The sequence below is a fragment of the Mus caroli genome, chromosome 8 (assembly GCF_900094665.2).
Source record: "Mus caroli chromosome 8, CAROLI_EIJ_v1.1, whole genome shotgun sequence".
Classification (NCBI taxonomy): domain Eukaryota; kingdom Metazoa; phylum Chordata; class Mammalia; order Rodentia; family Muridae; genus Mus; species Mus caroli.
In genome coordinates, this window is record NC_034577.1 from 20,386,135 (window position 1) to 20,407,651 (window position 21,517).

General features: G+C 44.2%; 1 protein-coding gene across 1 annotated transcript in view; it reads left to right on the forward strand.

Annotated features, from left to right (window-relative positions):
- Positions 1-21,517, forward strand: part of Kcnu1 (potassium calcium-activated channel subfamily U member 1) — an 88,868-nt gene that overhangs the window by 64,389 nt on the left and 2,962 nt on the right. Inside the window, exons 22-26 of the mRNA XM_021170242.1 lie at positions 3,756-3,942; positions 4,986-5,063; positions 6,694-6,833; positions 17,560-17,754; positions 19,959-20,071. Of these exons, the coding sequence (XP_021025901.1) occupies positions 3,756-3,942; positions 4,986-5,063; positions 6,694-6,833; positions 17,560-17,754; positions 19,959-20,071 (713 nt within the window). The remainder of the gene's footprint in view (positions 1-3,755; positions 3,943-4,985; positions 5,064-6,693; positions 6,834-17,559; positions 17,755-19,958; positions 20,072-21,517) is intronic.

Here is a 21,517-nt window from a genome sequence, read left to right on the forward strand (position 1 = left end):
GGGAGAGGGAGAGGGAGGGGAGAGGGAGAGGGAGAGGGAGAGGGAGGTGGGGCCAAGCAGCCCCTCTTATGGTGGGCTGTTATCTTACTGTTGCTAGGTAACTGGGGAGGAGTGTAGCCTGAAGGTCAGAAGCTTGCAACATTGTCTATATGACTACTAGCCACGCTTCTCCTGTGGGGGCTGTGGGGCCAGTAACTTCCATAGGAGCCTTGAGTCCAGGAGACATGCGGGAATGCCTACCGTGCTATATAGGTGAATTATCACCACTGGGTCCAAGGATTCAGACCTCAGCTGGATTGGAGACCAGACTGTCTGTGTATAGCCCAACGCCCCACATTTACCCACATTCGCTTATTTATAGTCAAGTGGAGTAGAATATAAAGATGCTGAATGTTAGGTGTGGGAGCAGTAGGTTTCCAAGTAGATAGCTTGTCCGATATTATAGGGAATGTGAGTGGAATGAGTAGAATTTAAATCCAGACATTACAGCTCCCGAGTTTCTGTTCAGCCCACCATGTTTTATGGTCTGTGTACAAATGAGATCTTTCCCCTGTGTTTGTGAGTCTGTCTGCTTCTCCCTTGATGGTTAAACCTGAGCCGGCTGGCTGGGCTCTGACCATCCCATCTTTTCTGGACACATCTTACATGGAACACAGTTGCACGTGGGCCATCACAGGGAAGATACAGAGAGGGGCTGGGTCTCCATCGAAATGGACCTGTGGTTGGAACGGCATTTTGCCACTGTGACTGGGCTGAGAGGTGGGACCTAAAGGAAGTGATTGGGTGTGAGGACTCTGCTCCCATAATGTGGTGACACTGTTCCCTGGAATGGGTCTAGCTGCTCAGGGACAGTTGGCCTCCTGCCCTGTCCTGTGTGTGCCATGTGGTTCCCCCCATTCCACACTAAGATGCAGCAGGAAGGCCCTTGCATTATTGGTCCTTCCAGCTTAGATTTCCTAGACTCCAGAACTATGAGAACTGAATTTCTTTTCTTTGTAAATTACTCAGTCTGTGGCATTCTGTTACAGAAGAATGAGCTAAGGCAGAACACAGAGTGAGTGGGTAGCATGTGGATGGTGTTTTATTTGTATTTCACTCTCAGGTTTGTATCCAAAACCATTTCCCTGGATGTAAAGTCCATAATGGGCACTGTGAAATGCATTTTAACTTTTAATGAAATAATACTGGCAGTGTGTAAAAAATACTGATTCTCTAAAAAGCCAATTGGATTTTGTTTTGTTTTGTTTAAAAAAAGAAAAAAGCCACAAAGTTCCCTGCTCCTCCCAGTTTCATTCTGCACAACAGGAGAGAAGGTACCCAGAAGTCTCCAGCTTTAGCTAGTGTCGGGAGTGATCAGTGTTAGACACTGACGCTGCGACAGACCTGACCATGTATGGGGGAGGGTAGTGGAAGGACCCTGGGACTTTGGGCTGAAGAAGCCACCGAGTGGTCAGAGCTTAATGAACATTGTTGGAACTTTGAAGATAATGCTGGGAGCGGTGTAGCCACTGGAGGAGGCTTGTGGAGTTTCAGAAGGAACTTGGAGAGCCCATTAAAGATTCTGTTGGCACTGTTTGATACTTTGTGTTTTAAGTATCTGTGGTTCTGGTGACTGGGATTATAGAACTGGCACTGGTTAAAAAGAGACCAGAACCACGAAGCGGAAATGTTTGCTTCACTGGGGCAATTGCTCCTGGTGTGCTAGAGCCGAGAAATAGGTCGTGATTAAGAAGAGACCAGCATCACTGAGGGGCATAAATCTGGGATAATTTCCTTGGGCTCAGCACAGAAAAGCTGTGGCTCTGAGGAGGCCAAGGCTATACCTTATGCTGGCAGTTGAACTTGGTAATGTGTAAGATTCTCCTTCATAGTACTGGTTTGGAAGCATGAAGGGGTTGTGGAGACTTGTCAGTGTGAGAGGACAGTAGAGGCCACCGGGAAGGTGCACCCTTAGTTAAAGTCTCGGGATTGAAGGAATTACAGAGAGAAGTTGAGGCTTAACACCATGCAGCATGTTAGAGTCCCCGAAGAGAGCCTCAGAGGGGCTATTGGTGACTGTATAACCCAGCTGCAGCAGGAGATTCCTAGATGAGAAACCCCCATTTCCTAGGACAACTACCAAGTACGGCAGCAGCTGTCTGTTCTATCCCAAACCCATTGGAGCCTGGGTGATCATTCTAGGAAGTCTGAATTATACACTGTTGGGCTTCATTTTGATTTGATTTGATTCGATGTTCTGAATCTTCCTGGAGCAGGAAAGTATTTAACTTAATGTTTTGTTTTATAGGATCCATGGTTGAGAGATTTCAGATATTTTGCAGAGGTTTTGCACATTGGCAAGGGACTAGGGATGTTTTAAAGAGACTGAACTTTTTAAGACCATGGGACTTCTGAAATCATTTATGTTTTATATTGCAATATATGAGTTTTGGGGGATGAACAAGAAAGGAATGGCTATGGATTGATAAGTGATGTGTGTGTGTGTGTGTGTGTGTGTGTGTGTGTGTGTGTCCAGCTGACAAGGGATCAATTGTGCTGGCTAGTTTTTTTGTCACCTTGTCACAAGCTGCAGTCACTTGGGAAGAGGGAACCTCAAATGAGAAAATGCCCCCACCAGATTGGCCTATGGAAAAGCCTGTGGTATATCTCCTTGGTTGGTGATTGATGTGGGAGGGCCACTTTGGGTGGTCCCACCTCTGGGCTGGCTGGTGGTCCTTGGTGCAGTAAGAAAGCAGGCCGAGTAAGCCTTGAGGAGTAAGATATCAAGAAGCACTTCTCTAAGGCCTCTGCTTCAGTTCCTGCCTCTGGGTTCCTGCCCTGCTTGAGTTTCTGTCTTGACTTCCCTCTCCAGTGGACTGTAATGTGTAAGTATAAGCCCTTTCCTCTCCAAGTTGCTTTTGGTCTTGGTGTCTCAGCACAGCAATAGAAATGCGAACTAAGACAAACCCCCAAGCATCTTAAAGGTGGGGCTACATTGCTAGCTATTTGGAGAACACAAGTGTGATGGGCTTCTTGCAAGGGTGGGAGATATAGAATTAGCCTTTAGCTCCAGGGTCTCTCTCTCTCTCTCTCTCTCTCTCTCTCTCTCTCTCTCTCTCTCTCTCTCTCTCTCTCTCTCTCTCTCTCTCTCTCTCTCTCTGTCTCCCAACTTTTTCATCACCATGATCACCTTTTACATTCTCTTGCTTGAGTTATTGGGATGGATTTTTTTAAATTTTAATTTAATTTCATGTGTATTGATGTGAGAGTGTCCAAGCCCCTGGAACTGGAGTTACAGAGAGTTGTGAGCTCTCTTGTGAGTACTGGGGATTGAACTTGGGTCCTCTGGAAGGGCAGCCAGTGTTCCTAACCACTAGACCATCTCTCCAACCCCCAAATACTTGTTGTTTGTTTGTTTGTTTGTTTTTCAAGACAGTGTTTCTCTATGTAGCCCTGGATGTCCTGGAACTCTCTCTGTAGACAAGGCTGGCCTCAAATTCACAGAGATCACCTACTTCTGTCACCTCTGCATCTGTACCAAAGTGGATTTTTGCTCCCCATTATCTCATCCGAATTCGTCCTCTGTGAGGGGTCAGTGGCACCACTTCATAGTAAGATAGAAACTATTGATCAGCACAATGTATCAGACAACGGAGCCCTACATTTTAGTCAAGCCAGCAGAGACTTCAGCTAAAAACTGCATCCAAAAAGACACAGCATCATGAACCTTGATGGCCTTCTGACAACCCCTTCACAACAGGAACTTCTCTCCGTAGGGATCTGCACTCTACATGGGAGATCTGATTGCAGTCAATGTAGAGCAGTGCTCTATGTGCGTCATCTTAGCCACACCCTACAAGGCACTGAGCAGCCAGATTCTGGTGGACACAGAGGCCATCATGGCCACTCTCAACATCCAGTCCCTGCGGATCACCTGTCCTAGTCCAGGGTCTTCAAAGTCAGGTCAGAACAATGCCAGACCTCCTGGGCAGGCCCACGGGAAGCTTGAAGGGTTTCCAGTCAAGCTCTGATTACTATCTGCCACATTGTGGGCTGGAGGTGGGGGTGGGGGAGGTTGGCAAACCTAGGCAGTGAACTGATAGATGATAGCATACATGATAATTAAGTTTCTTATACAGCAGGCCTCTGTATAGTTACCTGTTCCATCAAAGACCATCTGTTACAGAATGCCAAGGCATTCCAGGTAGAGTCAGCCAGGCTCTCAGAGTTGGGGAGATGCAAGCAATATCATCTAGAGGATCTTGAGTGGCAGCTAGCACTAGGAGCAGAAGGCTGTTGTAAGGTCTCCAGGGTGCTCAGGAAACAGCCACAGCTTATCATTCCCTACCTGAATATTCTGTAAGAGTATTAATGTGACACAAGGCTCCAAATGACTGAGATACTACTCAAACTACTACTTGGAGACTCCTCTCTCTCTCTCTCTCTCTCTCTCTCTCTCTCACACACACACACACACACACACACACACACACACACACACACACACACACACCATCCCTCTTTTATAAAAAGAAGAGACCAAATACAGTCAATCTTCCATCAAGGGTTCTGCATCTGTCAATTCAACCCAACCAGAGACAGAGGCTATTCAGGGGAAAATGTGTCTACATTAAACATCTAAACCTTTACAGACCTTGCCTTGCTGTTCTTTAAGCCCCAGCATCATAGCTATTTATACTGCTAGGTATTGTAGGCCACCTGAGATAATGTGAGCTCCTTGGGAGCTGCTTTGGTGATATGCAAATAACTATGGTATTTTCTGAGAAAGGGCTTACACATCCAAGGATCGGTATTTACAGGGACTCCAATCTTTGTAGATGTCAAGGGGGGCAATTATAATATTCTTTTCTTAATATAGAATTGAATTTGGGATTTGGACCAGAAAGTAACTTTGCTGAGAGAAAGCATTGGGTCACATGGAGTTACTGTACATCTAAGCTTTATGAGCTGTTTATTTGTGCTTGTTGTCTCCTTTTTGTCTGTAGAAGTAAAGATATCATCTGGCTTTGATGGTCATGAAAGGAAGCAAAGATACCAACAGATTCCCATTCTCACTGAGCTGAGTAAGTTGTGTTTCAAGCGGAAATTGATGGGAGAGACTTTTATGGTGCATAGCTGATGTCTCAAGCTCTTTCTAGATCCACAGTCAGGGAATTAAGGAACCAGAAGGTGCCCCAGCAACCTTTTGGGACTGCTTGGATGTCTCCTTGGGCTTCTATCCTGCTGAGGATGCCATCCATGGAAAGTTGTTCTAAGCATCTGAACCAATATCTGTCAGTCAACTTGCAATCACCCTGAAGCTTAGCTGGCTGCAAGTTTAATGTATATCTTCCATTTTAACCCTTTCTAACTTCTTTTGTTTTTGGTTTTGGCTTTGTTTTTGTTTTTTTGAGACAGGGTTTCTCTGTGTAGCCCTGGCTGTCCTGTAGACCAGGCTCGCCTCGAACTCAGAAATCCACCTGCCTCTGCCTCCCAAGTACTGGGATTAAAGGCATGTGCCACCATCCCCCAGCTTTTCTTTCTTTCTCTTTTTTTTTTGAGGGAGTCGGATCTCATTACAGATGGTTGTGAGTCACCACGTGGTTGCTGGGATTTGAACTCAGGACCTTTGGAAGTACTCTTAAGTCAGTGCTCTTAACAGCTGAGCCATCTCTCAACCCCATCTCTAACTTCTAAGATACAATACATTAAATGTATAATTAGAGAAGACGGTAAATGAAGGTGGTGGGCAGATGAGGTGTAGTGTTCAACCACTCAGCAGGGACCACAGCCAAAGACCTTCTGGAAGTAGACAGCCACCATCTAGCAAGTCACCTGCTGATGACTGCTCAGTCTTTGCTCTTCTTTGCTGGAAAGGTTGAGTTGAAATGGGAGCTTCAGGTCTGGCTTTGGTATAGCATATGCCGCCTAAAGGAGAATGAGGAAGAATTTTGAGGCCACTGGTTTAAATGACCCAGCAGAATAAAGACAAAGTCAAATGGTGTATGTATATGTAGGTTAGAGGACAACAGTTGAAATTCTCCTCTCACCACATGGGTCCCAGGGATCAAGCTTGGCAACAAGTGATTTTAGCCTCTAAGACTTCTCTCCACATCCTGCTTTGTTTTCTGTGACAGACCTCATTGGCCTGGAACTCACTAAATGAGCAAATGTGCTGGACAGAGAGCCCCAGGGGCCACCAGCCTCTTTTTTTTTTTTCCCCAGCTCTGGGACTATAAAGATACTCCACCATGCCCAGCTGCTCATTGTTTTCATTTTTGTTATTATTTTAATTTATGTATATGGGTGTTTTGCCTGCATGCCTGTGTATCAGGCATATGTCTACGGCTCACAGAGGCCAAAAGAAGAGTGTGAGGTGTCCTGGAACTGGAGTTCCAGACAGTCATAATCCACCATGTGGATGCTGGGAAATGAACCCAGGTCCTCTGGAAGAACAACCAGTGTTCATAACTGCTGAGCTGTCTTTTCGGCCCCATGGCCTTTTAAAAGTAAACTCTTGGCTCAAACTGCTCTTCCTGCTATTGTGACAAATAGTTTACCGATCAACTTCTATGGTGTGAAAGGAAGAAACGCCCATGGGACACTCTCCCCCTCAGAGCTTTTGTTTGCCACAAAGGATTGGGTTTAGGATTGCAGGCAGCAATCTCTCTTTTGCCATGTGCACTGGCCTTGCCTTTCAATCTTGTCTTGCAGAGAATCCCTCCAACATCCACTTTATTGAGCAGATGGGTGGACTGGATGGAATGCTCAAAGGGACTAGCTTGCATCTTAGCACTTCTTTCTCCACCGGTGCTGTCTTTTCAGACACCTTCTTGGATTCTCTCCTGGCCACGGTAGGTGCAGATAAGCCAGAGTCCCCCCACACACACACTCCCCAGGAACAAGCCCCTCATGGAGAGACCACAGCTCACTGTTCTAAGCCCCTTTAAAAATTTCCCAAAAGGTAACTTGTCTACAGGCATTCTTTCAGGTTTTCACATTTTCAAGACGACAGTCCTGGTGCCGGGATCCCATAAGCCTGGAGGATCAGGACTGTCTCAGGCAGGGTTTCCATTGCTATGAAGAGACACCATGACCAAGGCAACTCTTTTGAAGGGCAACATTTAATTGGGGCTGGCTTACAGGTTCCGTGGTTCAGTCCATTACCATTACGGTGGGAAGCATGGCAGCATCCAGGCAGACATGGTGCTGGAGAAGTAGCTAAGAGTTCTACATCTTGATCTGAAGGCAGCTAGAAGAGTGTCATCCACAGAGGGCAGAGCTTGAACACTAGGAGCCCTCAAAGCCCACACTCACAAAGAGTCACTTCTTCCAATAAGGCAACGCCTATTCGAACAAGGCCACACCTCTTAGTAGTGGTATTTCCCATGGGCCAAGCATATTCGAGTTTGGTCCACAGGGACCAAACTTGGATCTTCACATTCATCCACGAAGACCAGGCTCCTCGGTGTCAGAGCTGTATAGATCATGTAGAGCCCAGTCATTTCTGTAGACATCACCATAAAGGGACCCAAGCCTTTCAAGGGAAAAGGCTTGGCCTTGAGTAGGTGCCAGGAGCCTCCAAGCCTGGGTAGGGTAAAGATGGTGCACAGAGTAGGATTATGGTGTAGCTTTAAAGACTGAGGTCTCTGGATATTCTAGCTCTCTAACTATACTGAAACGCTGATGATAACTTCTTTAAAAGTCCTAAAAACTTCCTTGCTCATTTTGAGAGTTAAAACCCTCTGACTTAGGCGATTGACACCTGTAGCCTAACAGCAGGGGTAGGGGAGTGGGGGTAGGTGGGGGGGATTAAGCAATGTGTGTCCTCTGTTCTATCTCAGTAGGAACTGCTCAGCTCTAACTTTCAGCCTGCTAGTAGTCTGGAAATTGCAGGAAGAAAAAGGGACACTTTGAAAAGTGATTATTGCCATTTATTTCTAAGTTTTAAAAAAGTTTCCTATGAAAGTTTTCTAAGAAAAGGGGGAAAACATAAAGATCTTAAGTGGGGCAAGGGAAAATTTTTCTCTCACTCTTCTCTTTGGGACAATAAACTTCTACTAAACCAGGAGAAGAGAATAACAATCGCAGAAGGAAATACTTTTACATAAGCGAATATGCATAAACTCACAGAAGTTTAGATACAGATTCACGCATGTGCATTTATACATTTCTATTCAATCCCATTGGGCTCAGCTTGCATAGGGTCTCATAATTACCCCCCCCACACACACTCACACACACACTCACACACACACACTCACACACACACACACACACACTCACACACACTCACACACACACACACACACACACACACACACACACACACATCTATACTTACATATGCATTTGGAGCAAAAGATCAAGCATCAGTTCAGGAAGAACTCATTCTGGATGAAAAGGAGCTCCAATCTTTATTGCATAGTGAAAGAAAAAGCTTCTACCCTTTTTAATGCTAAATGAATTAAACTCGTTTGCAAGAAGCAGCTTTGTTCCTTAAATAAGACTAACCTGCCTTGTTATTAAGAAAGGACCAGTTCTGTCCCATGGTAAGGAGAAACCTGCCTGCTCCTTCTGCTCTCTCTGCATTCTGCACATTGCTCTCTTATGTTTTTTTTTTTTTTGTTGTTGTTGTTCTATTATCTATAGCTTCTAAGTTACTCCACTCTGCATTCTCCTCATCTTGCTCTCTTCTGCTCTGGTGTCACAACAATGCTCTTGCTCTCAATGTCTTTTCTCTCAATGCTGTGCCTTTACTTCTAAGTTCTTTAGTTCTAATTTCTGTCTAAAAAGTGTTCTGTCTAAAAAAAATTCTCCTCAGCCCAGTTCCTCTGACTCTTCTCTTGTCCTCAGCACTTATACATCTTCCAGAATATATGATTACATGTTAAAAAGTTCATCACAAGTTCACACATAAAATCAAATCATAAATTGAAATAGGAGTTTACAACAGCGAATGTTTACATGCATATCCATTAGGAGTACTAGCTAAACATTCATCATTGGCCACAGCTCCACAGGTTCATTGAAAGTTAAAAACCATAACTAAGTTATTAGTAATGTTTTATATAGATAAACCCAGTCAATATTTTATCTTCTGTCCTAGCGCCAATAATAAATTGTTAGTTCCCTTTTTATGACCTTTGGTTAATTGTTTTACAACCTCTTGGAATGTGCTCTGAGTAGGAGAAAGTCTGTTTTCTATCTAGAAGCAATTAACTGGTGACATATGGGAGACTGGCAGAGTTCTCATTGCAGTTTTGACCATCAGAAAAGGACCTAATAGCAGTCTACTATAAAAGAGCTTAATAAATACTGATATAATTTTAGGAATTCTTATAGGATCACCATTAAGAATTAAGAAGTAATCTATTTGTCTATATAGCATCACTGCAAGACAGTACATCTTCATAGTTCTGTAGCGATCTGCTCAGAAGGGGTGGGCTAATACCTAGTGGTTATTATATATGTTTAATAATAACAGGAAAAGCATATTGACAGCAGGAATCTTTCCTAAAATGATTTAGTCCTGGGTCTTGCCTGTCGGAGCTTTGTCCTAGATATAATCCAATGGGAAGTCATTTCAGGAAGATCACCCGCTAGGCATTAGCTTGTCCTATGATGGGTCCTGACAGGTAGGAATGTGAAGTTTGTTCAGGTCTAAGCCAAATCTTGTGCATTGCCCCTGTCTTGGGATCCATTTTAAGCACTTGGTGATTGGTTCTTTGGCAGTGATCAGATGACTGGCATCCATTACAGGATTCCCATAAGTAGAGTTCACTCTGAAAGAGCAACTGAACACCTACACTGTGCTGGTCACTGTTCAAGGATGTACCAGTGACTGATTTAAATACAGATAACTAGTGATGCAGAAAGAATGTATAGAAGGGCAAAAGTCAGGGGAGATAGGAAATATGAAGTGTAGGGAAAGGGTGTCAGTTATAACCAGGGAAGGGATTCTGAAAAGAGTTATGCGCATCATAATCTAGAGGAGGGTAGACACCACTCAGAGCCTTGGAGAAGAATGTTTCAGGCAGGGGTAAGGTAAGAACATGCCCTGGGAATCTGAGGAGTTGTCTAAGACCCAGAGAGTCAGTGTGCAGCCATTTAGGAATGACTTTGGGAACTCCTGAAAGGAGTCAGTGTAAGCCAGTGCCTCAGATTGCTCCCTCTGGGACTTTTCAAGAGGTTACAAGAAGACCAAATATCAATACGCGGATCTTAAGTGCACAGGGCTCTGAGGAAAGGCTGATAAACATTCTGCTTTCTGCAGTTCCACAAAAGAGAAGGCATCGTTCCTGAACTGAGTGGATGTCCCAAATGCATTACACATATGGTAGAGCATGACTGGATATGCATAGTCTCTCTATGTCCTCAGTGCCATTTAGTACTGAATCACATGGCTCTGCTCCCCTTAGCCACAGGGAACATCACAAAAACCCCACTGTGCTCTCAGACAGATAGCTCTACCTTGGTACTAGAACACTGAAACCAGGGACAGGCTATCAAGTTCCTGAAGGGTAAGCAACTTAAAACCCTGGCCAAGCCAGACATATTTGCATTGAAGAGAACCAAGTCAGGTTCTTTTTCTGAGCTAACTCATGTTAACATTGTGTAACTGGATCTCACCAATGTGTCAGTTAACTTTTTAACAATTAAACCAGGGTAGGAGGCAGAGGTGACTGTTGATGAACTTGACCTGCCGAAAAGAAACATTGTAGCTCTCTGCTCTCTGCAGATACTCTTAGGCTGCAGATTAGTTCTCGTTCATTATGAGTGTGGAACACCGATAAGCGAGTCAGTCTGTCATCATCCTCATCATCCACAAGAATGGGCTCTTGATTGAGAAGGGTGACCCATAACTAGTGTCCCACCACCTAAGAGTTCTGAACTATGTGTCCATACATGCTTTCAAGAGATATATTATATCCATGGCTAGCAGGAGAGATGGAAAGTGTTGGAACAGTAGAAATTTTATGAAGGATTGTATAATATAAGCCATCATAGGAGACTCATTTTTATGTAGTCTGGAACTAGACATTGGGACCGTGGCTCAGGGATGCCTCTAGTCACTCCCTATGTGGGCTTGGTCTTGCATAGTCCGAATGCAACATAACGTGTCTTTATTCATTGTACCAGTGGGTTTTAGTCAGTGGAAGAGATTGACATCATCCTGGGGTTGGGGGCAAGAGAAATAGACTACATAAAACCCCCAGAAGAGGGGCTGGAGAGATGGCTCAGCGGTTAAGAGCACTGACTACTCTTCCAAAGGTCCTGAGTTCAATTCTCAGCAACCACATGGTGGCTCACAACTATCTGTAATAGGATCAGATGCCCTCTTCTGGTGTGTCTGAAGACAGCTACAGTGTATTCACATAGATATAATAAATAAATCTTTAACAAAAACAAAAACAACTCAGAAAAAAGTATTCTAAAGCCTGGTGACTGTCTATGGAAAAGAGACAAGGCCAAGAAAGTGTGCTCTATATAAGTATTTGTCATAACAGGTCAAAAGCAACAGTGGCCATCAGCTAAACCTTAATGTTCCTTAGCACTACACATTCAATGTAGAACTGTGTCTTGGTTAAAGGGATAAGGGAACAGGCAGCACCCCCAACAACAAAACCAGTGTGGTGGTGCACGCCTTTAATCCCAGCACTTGGGAGGCAGAGGCAGGTGGATTTCTGAGTTCAAGGCCAACCTGGTCTACAGAGTGAGTTCCAGGACAGCCAGGGCTACACAGAGAAACCCTGTCTTGAAAAACAAATTAAAACAAACAAACAAACAAAACCAAACAAACAAACAAAAAAGGCACAGGCAGCAGTGGAACATCAGTGTAGAGTCATCCTTATGCCAAGGAGACTAGCTTAGGTCTTGAACCACTAGATACCCACCTGGTGCTTTCTGTTCCAGCTATTAAATCTTAAAGATGTGTGGCTGGGGTAGGTACTCCTAACAGCCAAACCAGGTCTCCAGCCCAAAATATGTATTTTTTAAAATGTGAATGTGTTGGGGTGAGAGGTATGTGCATGTGAGTGTGGGTACCTACAGAGACCAGAAGAGGGCGCCAGATCCCCTGGAACGAGAGCTATAGGCAGTAAGAATTGCTTATCATAGATTTCAGTTGGTTTAACTTGTGTGGTTCATTGACCAAGAATTATTTTTTTAATTTCTCAGGTTCCTCTTTGGTCTACTCTTCATCATTGAGTAATGAGCTTTTAATCTCTGTGAGTTTGTGTTGTTACTCAAGGTGTGTTTGCTGTTGATGTTTATTGCATTGTAGTCCCATGGAATACATGGAATTATCTCAGTTTTCATGTCCTTGTTGAGCTTTGTTTTCTGTCCCAGTATGTGGTCTATTTTAGAGGCACTTCCATGGAGTACGGAGTCCATTGTACGTTCTTTGGTGCTCGGATAGTGTTTTAGTTAGGGTTTTACTGCTGTGAACAGACCCCATGACCAAGGCAAGTCCTATAAAAAACAACATTTACTTGGGGCTGGATTACAGGTTCAGAGGTTCAGTCCATTATCATCAAGGTGGGAGCATGGCAGCATCCAGGCAGGCATGGCACAGGAGGAGCTGAGAGTTCTATGTCTTCATCCAAAGGCTGCTAGTGTTAAACTGACTCTCAGGCAACTAGGGTGAGGGTCTTAAGCCCACACCCACAGTGACACACCTACTCCAACCAGGTCACACCTATTCCAACAAGGCCACACCTCCAAATGGTGCCACTCCCTGGTCCAAGAATATACAAACCATGACACGTAGGTTACTCGGTCACTGTTAGAACCGTTTGATATATGGTATAATTTGGTTCTAATGATTCTTTTTATTCATTGTCCAGACAACTATCACTGATATCTGTGGTAGAATGTGGGGTATTGAAATTGCCCACTACCAGCCAGGTGTGGTGGCACATGTCTTTAATCCCAGCACTCGGGAGGCAGAGGCAGGAGGATTTCTGAGTTCGAGGTCAGTCTGGTCTACAAAGTGAGTTCCGGGACAGCCAGGGCTATGCAGAGAAACCCTGTCTTGAAAATCCAAAAAAAGGAAAAANAAAAAAAAAAAAAAAGAAAAGAAAAGAAATTGCCCACTACCACTGAGTTGGGATTAATCTGAGTCTTGAACTACAATAGTATACTTCTGTTGCATGTAATTTTAAAAAACACGCTTCTGCCTTTGCCTCGGACTGTGGCCTGTGCTCTGGTTCCTCCCAGCTTAGCTCTGAGAATGGATACCACCAACCCCTCTCCCAGCTTGCCCAAGAGCTGTGACCCTACAGCTTCTGCCTACAGTCTGGCCACTCCCAGCTTCCTCCTTTGTCCCTCCTGGCTAGCTTTGGCAATGGCCAGCTACAATGGCGCTCCCAGCTTCTCTGGGCTTAGCTTTGCCAAGCCACCATCAATGATTTGGCTTCTCTCTATCTCTGCCCACCTTTGCTCCATGGAAGAAAAACATTCAGAAAGCTTTATTAGTTTAGAACTTGCCAGATAACACAGTTGCTGGTCACAGAATCTCCTGCCCTAAACTTATCCACCAACCTGTCTCAGCTAGCATATATCAGTCCAGCTGGTTCTAACTACCCCAAGATCTTACGTGGTTGTTGTGTGCTTCTTGTTCCAAAGCCTGACTGAAAAGGCCTCTCCTCTTTCCTCAAGTCCCTTTTCCTCCTGGGACCCAGAAGTCCCACCTTTACCCTTTGTCCAGCAATTGGCTCCCACCTTCTTTACTGACAAAATCAAAAGCCAATTAGGGAATCAGCACATCTCCTCCCTACACACTTCTTATGAAATTGGGTATGTCAGAATTTGGTGCATATGCGTTTAGGATTATAATGCCCTCTTGATTAATTTTTCTCTTGAGTGGGGTAAAGTGTCCTTTATTTCTTCTGGTGGGGTTTGACTTGAAGTCTGCTTTGTTGGAGATGAGGATAGCAGTGTTTGCTCATTTCTGGTCCCGTTACTTGGAGTTCTTCTTCCACCCTTCCACACTTAGGTGATGCCATCCTTGACATTCTCATAGACAATGAAACTATCATTTTCTCCTCTCTTTGTTTCTTTCCTTTTGGGTTTTCAAAACAGGGTTTCTTTCTATAGTCTTGGCTGTCCTGGAACTCACTTTATAGACCAGGCTGGCCTTGAACTCACAGAAGTCCAACTGCCTCTCCTCAGCCTCCCAAACTTGTGTAAGCCCCAGACAAGCACGGGAGAGCAAGGCCACATAGGGATTCATCACCTGAACTCAATACACTGAATAGGTGAAACTCCAGATGAGGACTCAAGAGTTTTCAGTAACGACCTGCAGGAGAAGACAAATGGCAGCAGATGAGTCTCCCCCAGGCCCTTGGGTGGGAGGTGGTTTGAGAACAATGCCAGCAGTCTGGACAGGAGAGTCAGAAAGATGGACTCATGATGGACTCAAAGTCAGCCAGATTTAGTAAATGTTCTTTCTAAAGAATATTTAGTAAGAACATCAATATTTTAAGAACAAAAATAGAAATGTAAGAAGTGAAAAAAATGGGGCTGGTGAGATGGCTCAGTGGGTAAGAGCACCCGACTGCTCTTCCGAAGGTCCAGAGTTCAAATCCCAGCAACCACATGGTGGCTCACAACCATCCGTAANGAGATCTGGCGCCCTCTTCTGGAGTGTCTGAAGACAGCTACAGTGTACTTACATATAATAAATAAATAAATAAATAAATAAATAAATAAATAAATAAATAAAGAAGTGAAAAAAATGATTAAATAAAAACAATGTATTTTTTCCTTAGCATATTCTTTTTTAAAAAAACAATTTTTATTAGATATTTTCTTCATTTACATTTCAAATGCTATCCCCAAAGCGCCCCCTATACCCTCCCGGTGCCCTACTCCCCAACCCACCCACTCCTGCTTCCTGGCCCTGGCATTCCCCTGTACTGGGGCATATGATCTTCGCAAGACCACGGGCCTCTCTTCCCAATGATGGCTGACTAGGCCATCCTCTGCTACATATACAGCTAGAGACACAAGCTCTGGGGGTACTGGTTAGTTCATATTGTTGAAAAAGAAAAAGAAAAACCCACAATGTAGCGTATCCTGAGAGTTCTAAAATTTTCACCGCCGGAAAAATGAAGGTTAAACTGCTCTCAAAGTTTGTCTTGCTTTGGAAATGACCACAAAGGCTGGCCAGGGTGTAGGGAATGTTGGGCCTTATTCAGAGCTTCCAGATATGTAAATTTCTGCAGACTCTATGGAAATCAGGATGGAGGCTTCCCCCAAATTTAAAACTCTGGATCGAAGAAGACTCAGTGGTTATGAGTTCCTGTGCAACTGCAGGGCCTAGAGTTTAATTTCAGCATCTACACAATAGGCTGAGTGTTGATCCACGAGCTCCAGATTGTGAGGGAGACAGGAGAATTTTCTGGCTGCTGGGCTAGCCAAAGCCATACAAGCTTCTGGGGCAGTGAGAGACCGAACCTCCCTCCCCAGGCATAACGCCAAGAGTGATAGGATTGTACCCTGTTCCTCCTTTGAGCCTCCACATTTACACAGGAGCATGGACCATCACCTGTGTTTGTGCGCGAGTGTGTGTGTGTGTGTATCTTTTACACATATACACACAGAGAAAAAACTTTGAACGATCTTTATTATTTAAAAAAAAACTTGCATCAAGCAGAAGAGGAAGGTGGATCTCTGTGAGTTCAAGGCCAGTCTAGTCCACAGAGTGAGTTCCAGGATGGCCAGGGCTACACAAAGAAACCATGTCTTGAAACACACACACACACACACACACACACACACACACACACACACACACACACAAATAAAAACATCACACACCAATTTTCAGACTCAAAGATCATACAAACTTAAGGAACTCATATATTCAACGGACTCCAAGCCAATACACTATAGAAATACACATCCATTTTTCTAGTTGTGCTATTCACAACAGTTGAAAAACAAAACCAGCCAAATACTTATCAACATACCAATGAATGAACACAGCGTGGCACATAAGCACAATGGAATTTTTTTTTTATGCAGTCATAAAGAAAAATGAAGTAATGGCTTTTACAGGACAATATGTGCACTTATGTGTTAAGTGGAATAAGGCAAATGCAGAAAGACAAATACCATATGCAAAACCTAAAGAGGTGTGTGTGTGTGTGTGTGTGTATGTTTAGGTCATGAAACAATCATGAGAGGGGAGAATGATATTTAAGGGCTTTGGGGAATGTACAGAGTAGTAGAATACGTAATAGGAAATTAAGGACTAACTGGGGGAGAAAGGGAACCAGCTGGATAATGAAGGTGCATGGGAGGAGAGGTGGGATGGGAGGACAGGGGAGCAAATATCTATATCTATCTATCTATCTATATCTATATCTATATCTATATATCTATATCTATATATATATAAAGACACATACACACACAGATACCATTATAAAACCCATTCCTATGTCCTGACAACCTAAAAAATAAACAATAAATAAAACTCTTAGAAAATCCACATTCAGCCAGCTTGAGAAAACCTACTATGTAAGAAAGATTGTGGCAGAGATTCCGGAGAAGGCAATTTACGGAGACACATCAGACCCTCAAACTGTCTAGACTCAAGCTTGTTTTAGTATGAGAGCTTGTCCCCATTTACTCTTTTGGATTCGTGGATGGAAAATGTCTGGTTCGAATAAGAGTAACCCTCATAGGCTCATATATTTGAGTGTTTAGTCACCAAGGAGTGGCACCATTTGAAAGGATTAAAAGGATTAGTAGGTATAGCCTTGCTGAAGGAAGTGTGTCACTGGGGGTGGGCCCTACATCTTTCTATCTGCCTATGGGTCAGGATGTAGAACTCTCAGCTCCTCCAGCACCATGTCTGCCTGTGTGTCACCATGCTCCCTACCATGATGATAATGGACTAACCTCTGAAACTGTAAGCCAGCCCACAATTAAGTGCTTCCTTTGACATGCATTGGCTTGATCATGGTGTCTCTTCACAGCAATACAACAATGACTAAGACACCAAAGATTCTACAACCCCACTTATCTTACAGCTATAACTGTTTCTGTGCTGAAAAGGACTATGGGAACCCCTTGTGCCTATGAGTAACACCACTGTGTAGCTTTAAATAGGGCACTATTCAGAGGAATATTAGTAGATTCACATCCAAAAGGCCTCAAGAATAATTGACAAAAAAAAAAATGTCAGGGCAAATTCCAGGAAAAAGCTGTCTCATTATTTATATATACATTTCAAAAATGTACATTGATGATCTGTAGGGTATTAATAGCTTGTCATGTACAGAGGGAGAGAACTCTGGGACGTCAGCTTCATGGCTCATTTCTTAGTGTCTACTCCATAGGAACGAGACCCACTCCACTGTTTTGTTCTCCCTGCTTTGACTAATCCACCTCCATACCCAAACTTCCAACTTGCAGTCGATTTTGATAGCGACAATGAAAATCAGTGTTCTGCACCATCAGGACCATTTCACATGGTGATGCTCACTGAATCTCCATGTCCCAATGCCTGTACAATTCATGTGTTGGCCCTTGTAATTTCACACATGGCTTGCCCTTACTTTCCAGTCCTTCTACAACTACCATGTCGTGGAATTACTTCAGATGCTAGTGACTGGAGGCATAAGCTCTGAGATGGAACACTATTTGGTTAAGGAGAAGTCCTATAAGACAACTGATGACTATGCGGCAATCAAGTCTGGGAGGACGCGGTGTAAGCTGGGACTCCTCTCTTTAGACCAAACCGTTCTATCAGACATTAATGTGAGTTCTACTCTTCGTAAAGCATTTTCCTACATCCTTATCCCTCTGTGCTTCTGGAAACAGGTTTATTGGGTTCATAGATAACTTGACAGCCCAGAAATAATAGTTGGGAAATACTTTACACAATATAGCACTATAACTTCAGAGCGCCTGCGCACAGTATGTTTTTATCAGTTGGGTTTATTCTCTGGGACAATCTCAAGAGGTAGAGGATGCAGTTGCTTTCTCTACCCTCCAGCTGAGGATGCAAGCAGCATCTGAGAGGCCCAACACTATGTCTGAATGTGTCCCCTATAGATCCCATGTCGGAAACTCATGCAACCGTGTTGAAGGGTGAGCCTATTACAGATGGTTAGTTGATGGACCATAATGGACTAGGTGTCACTAGCAGGAGTAGGTTTTCAGTTGAAGGTGGCCTTGGCTTCCTTCTCCCTTCTTTCTTGCCCAGGACATCTCTTGCCCTTTCAACTTGTCATGAGACAATGCAGTAATGAGTTGTCATATCTAGTCCCCTTGACCTCAGCCTTCTAGGATCTAGAAGTCCCAGATCTTCTCTGTATCTATTTTAGTCTTTTGTGTTTAATCTGTCCAGGGGTGGCACGAGTTAAGTAACTAATTTCATTTAACAGACCAAAACAAACAAACAAAACAAAAAAAACCCAAACCTTTAAAGGCTTACCTGAGGATGTCACAGTTTCAACCATGTCACAGCAGGGCTCCAGCTAAGGAGTGTGGTCCTGGTTCTCACTAATGCTTCAATACCTAAAAAGCTAAAGAATTCTGGTTGGGGCTAGAGAGATGGCTCAGTGGTTAGGAGCACTGACTGCTCTTCCAGAGGTCCCAAGTTCAATTCCCAGCAACCACATGGTAGCTCACAACCATCTATAATCTATAATAGGATGTGATGCATCTAAAGATAGCAAGGTACTCACAATAAATAAATAAATAAATAAATAAATAAATCTTTAAATTAAAAAAAAATCTGTCCAGGCTAGCTGGAATCAGGCGGAACTCTGTGGCTGGGTCTAAGAATGACACGGGTTCAGTAGACCATGCTGATGCTCTCTTAGCCCAGGCAGCTGGTAAATGGGGACTATAACAAGGTAACATGTTGGACAACTTCCAATGAGTTATCTCTTCATTCAGGAACCAGAGTAGAGTGAAGTCACATCACAAGCAATCTGTTCCTCCACATTTTGCTTTTTGTCTTAGTTTTGATTGACCCTGCATCTGGCTATCCAGTGTCACAGTCAGGACACAGCAGAACAAGGGGACATCGTTCGTAGAGTAGACGCACTGGTTATCAGCTGAGCCCCCTTCAAAGAAGTCTGCTCTTTAGATCTCTGCTCTGCACATGGCTCAACACACACTGCCCAAATGGGCAGGCCCTCTGTGTGTACTGTGCCTGTGAATTCCAGATGCAAATGCCATCTGCATTCATGTGATTCTGGGATCCTCACCTGCAGTTGACTAGTGAGTGAGGGATAGGCCCAGGAAGCTGCTACAGGCACCTCCTGTTGTAGCAGGACAACAGCCGACTGTCCTGTATTTCTGTCTTTAGAGATCTTGAACTTTCCCTGAGGAGTCACAGAACTGAACTGCTATTTAGCTTTCTGGATGTATCTAACCTCTTTGCCACTGCCTTTGAATTGTGACCGCGCTGGCCATAGTTTTAGAACCCAGGGGCTTGAGTTTCCCAAAAAGTGAATTTTTGAACCTGCTGCTTATTAATAATTCTTTTTTTTAATAATCTAGTTTTATTTATTTATTATATGTAAGTACACTGTAGCTGTCTTCAGACACACCAGAAGAGGGCATCAGATCTCATTACAGATGGTTGTGAGCCACTATGTGGTTGCTGGGATTTGAACTCAGGACCTCTGAAAGAGCAGTCAGTGCTCTTAACCACTGAGCCATCTCACCAGCCCTTATTAATAATTCTTAATGGCGGCCAAAATATCAACAGTAAAGTAATGTGCATGAGCATGTGTGACTACACCCACCAGAGGCTCTGGAAAAAACAGAATGCTGAAGGGATATAAACCAATCATAAACTTCTAAAACTGCCCACGTTACGTTGCTACCACAAGCAGATGAAAAGTTTCCAGGTCCTCTAGGTATCAGGCAGACAAAACTCACGTAAGTTCTTGCAACTGTTTGATTAAAGCCCTTAGCAAACACCTGCTCTTCTGTTCTCTTCCCAGCCAAGAAAAACCTTTGGACAGCTGTTCTGTGGCTCATTGGATAATTTTGGGATCCTATGTGTCGGCTTATACCGCTTGATGGATGAAGAGGAACCCAGCCAAGAACACAAAAGGGGAGTATGATGGTTTGAAAGGTGCGAGCCACCTTTTAAGTGTGAGAACCAAGACCACGCCATCTCACTGAAAGCCGCACCCAGAGCTCCAGATCAGCCATTGCATAGAGGAAGCAAAGAGTTAGGCTGATAACATAGCTCTAAGGAAGGCGGGGTCTAAACGGCAGGAACCATGTGATCAGAACACTGACCTTGAAAGGAGAATGGAGAGTCTCTCCCTACTGAAAACTAATTGTAGCCTTTCAACAAGAGAGTTTTACTTGTTTTGTTTTATTTTATGCTTACCTCCATTCATGAAGCTGCTGCCTCTTAGGGAGATGCTCTGGGTTTCTGCTGGACTCACTGAGAATGTTCACAGATGCTCCCTCTAGTCAGTATGGTTTGCATGTTCTTAAATCATCAGCATACTTTGTTCAGACTCCAATTTTATTTAATGGATGTCATTCTCTTTGCTGTAGGAAAGAGAGGATATCTATCTAGATCAAAGGCAAAGGAGCAAAAGCAAAGAGCATGAGTCCAGAACAGCACAGCCATGCAGTTCTAAACCAGGATGGTCACTGTGGGGATGAGAGCAATTAGCAGACTGGGAGACAGAAAAATATGAAAGAGTAGACATGAGTTGGTGGAGCCCATTCCAGGCAGAGGACAAATAAAATTGCTCCAAGTAGTGGGCTCAAGTGAGGAAAGGAAAGAAGGGGAGGGGAGGAAGAATTAAGAGAAGGATGATGGGAAAATACAGTGAAGAGGGAGATAGAGGAGGGATACAGTGCAGAGAGAGATGGAGGAGAGATACAATGCAGAAAGGGATGGAGGAGGGATGCAGTGCAGAGAGATGGAGGAGGGAAACAGTGCAGAGAGAGATGGAGGAGGGATGCAGTGCAGAGAGAGATGGAGGAGAGGCACACTGCAGAGAGAGATGGAGAAGGGACACGGTGCAGAGAGAGATGGAGTAGGGATACAATACAGAGAGAGATGGTGGAGGGATACAGTGCAGAGAGAGATGGAGGAGGGGCATGGTGCAGAGAGATGGTGGAGGGATGCAGTGCAGAAAGATATGGAGGAGGGACATGGTGCAGAGAGATGGAGGAGGGATGCAGTGCAGAGAGAGATGGAGGAGGGATGCAGTGCAGAGAGAGATAGAGGAGGGACACAGTGCAGAGAGAGATGGAGTAGGGATACAATACAGAGAGAGATGGTGGAGAGATGCAGGGCAGAGAGAGATGGAGGAAGAACACAGTGAAGAGAGAGATGGAGGAGGGATGCAGTGTATTGAGAGATGGAGGAAGGACACAGTGCAGAGAGAGATGGAGTAGGGATACAATACAGAGAGAGATGGTGGAGGGATGCAGTGCAGAGAGATGGAAGAAGAACATAGTGCAGAGAGATGGTGATGGGTGCAGTGCAGAGAGAATAGAGGAGGGACAAAGTGCAGAGAGAGATCGAGGA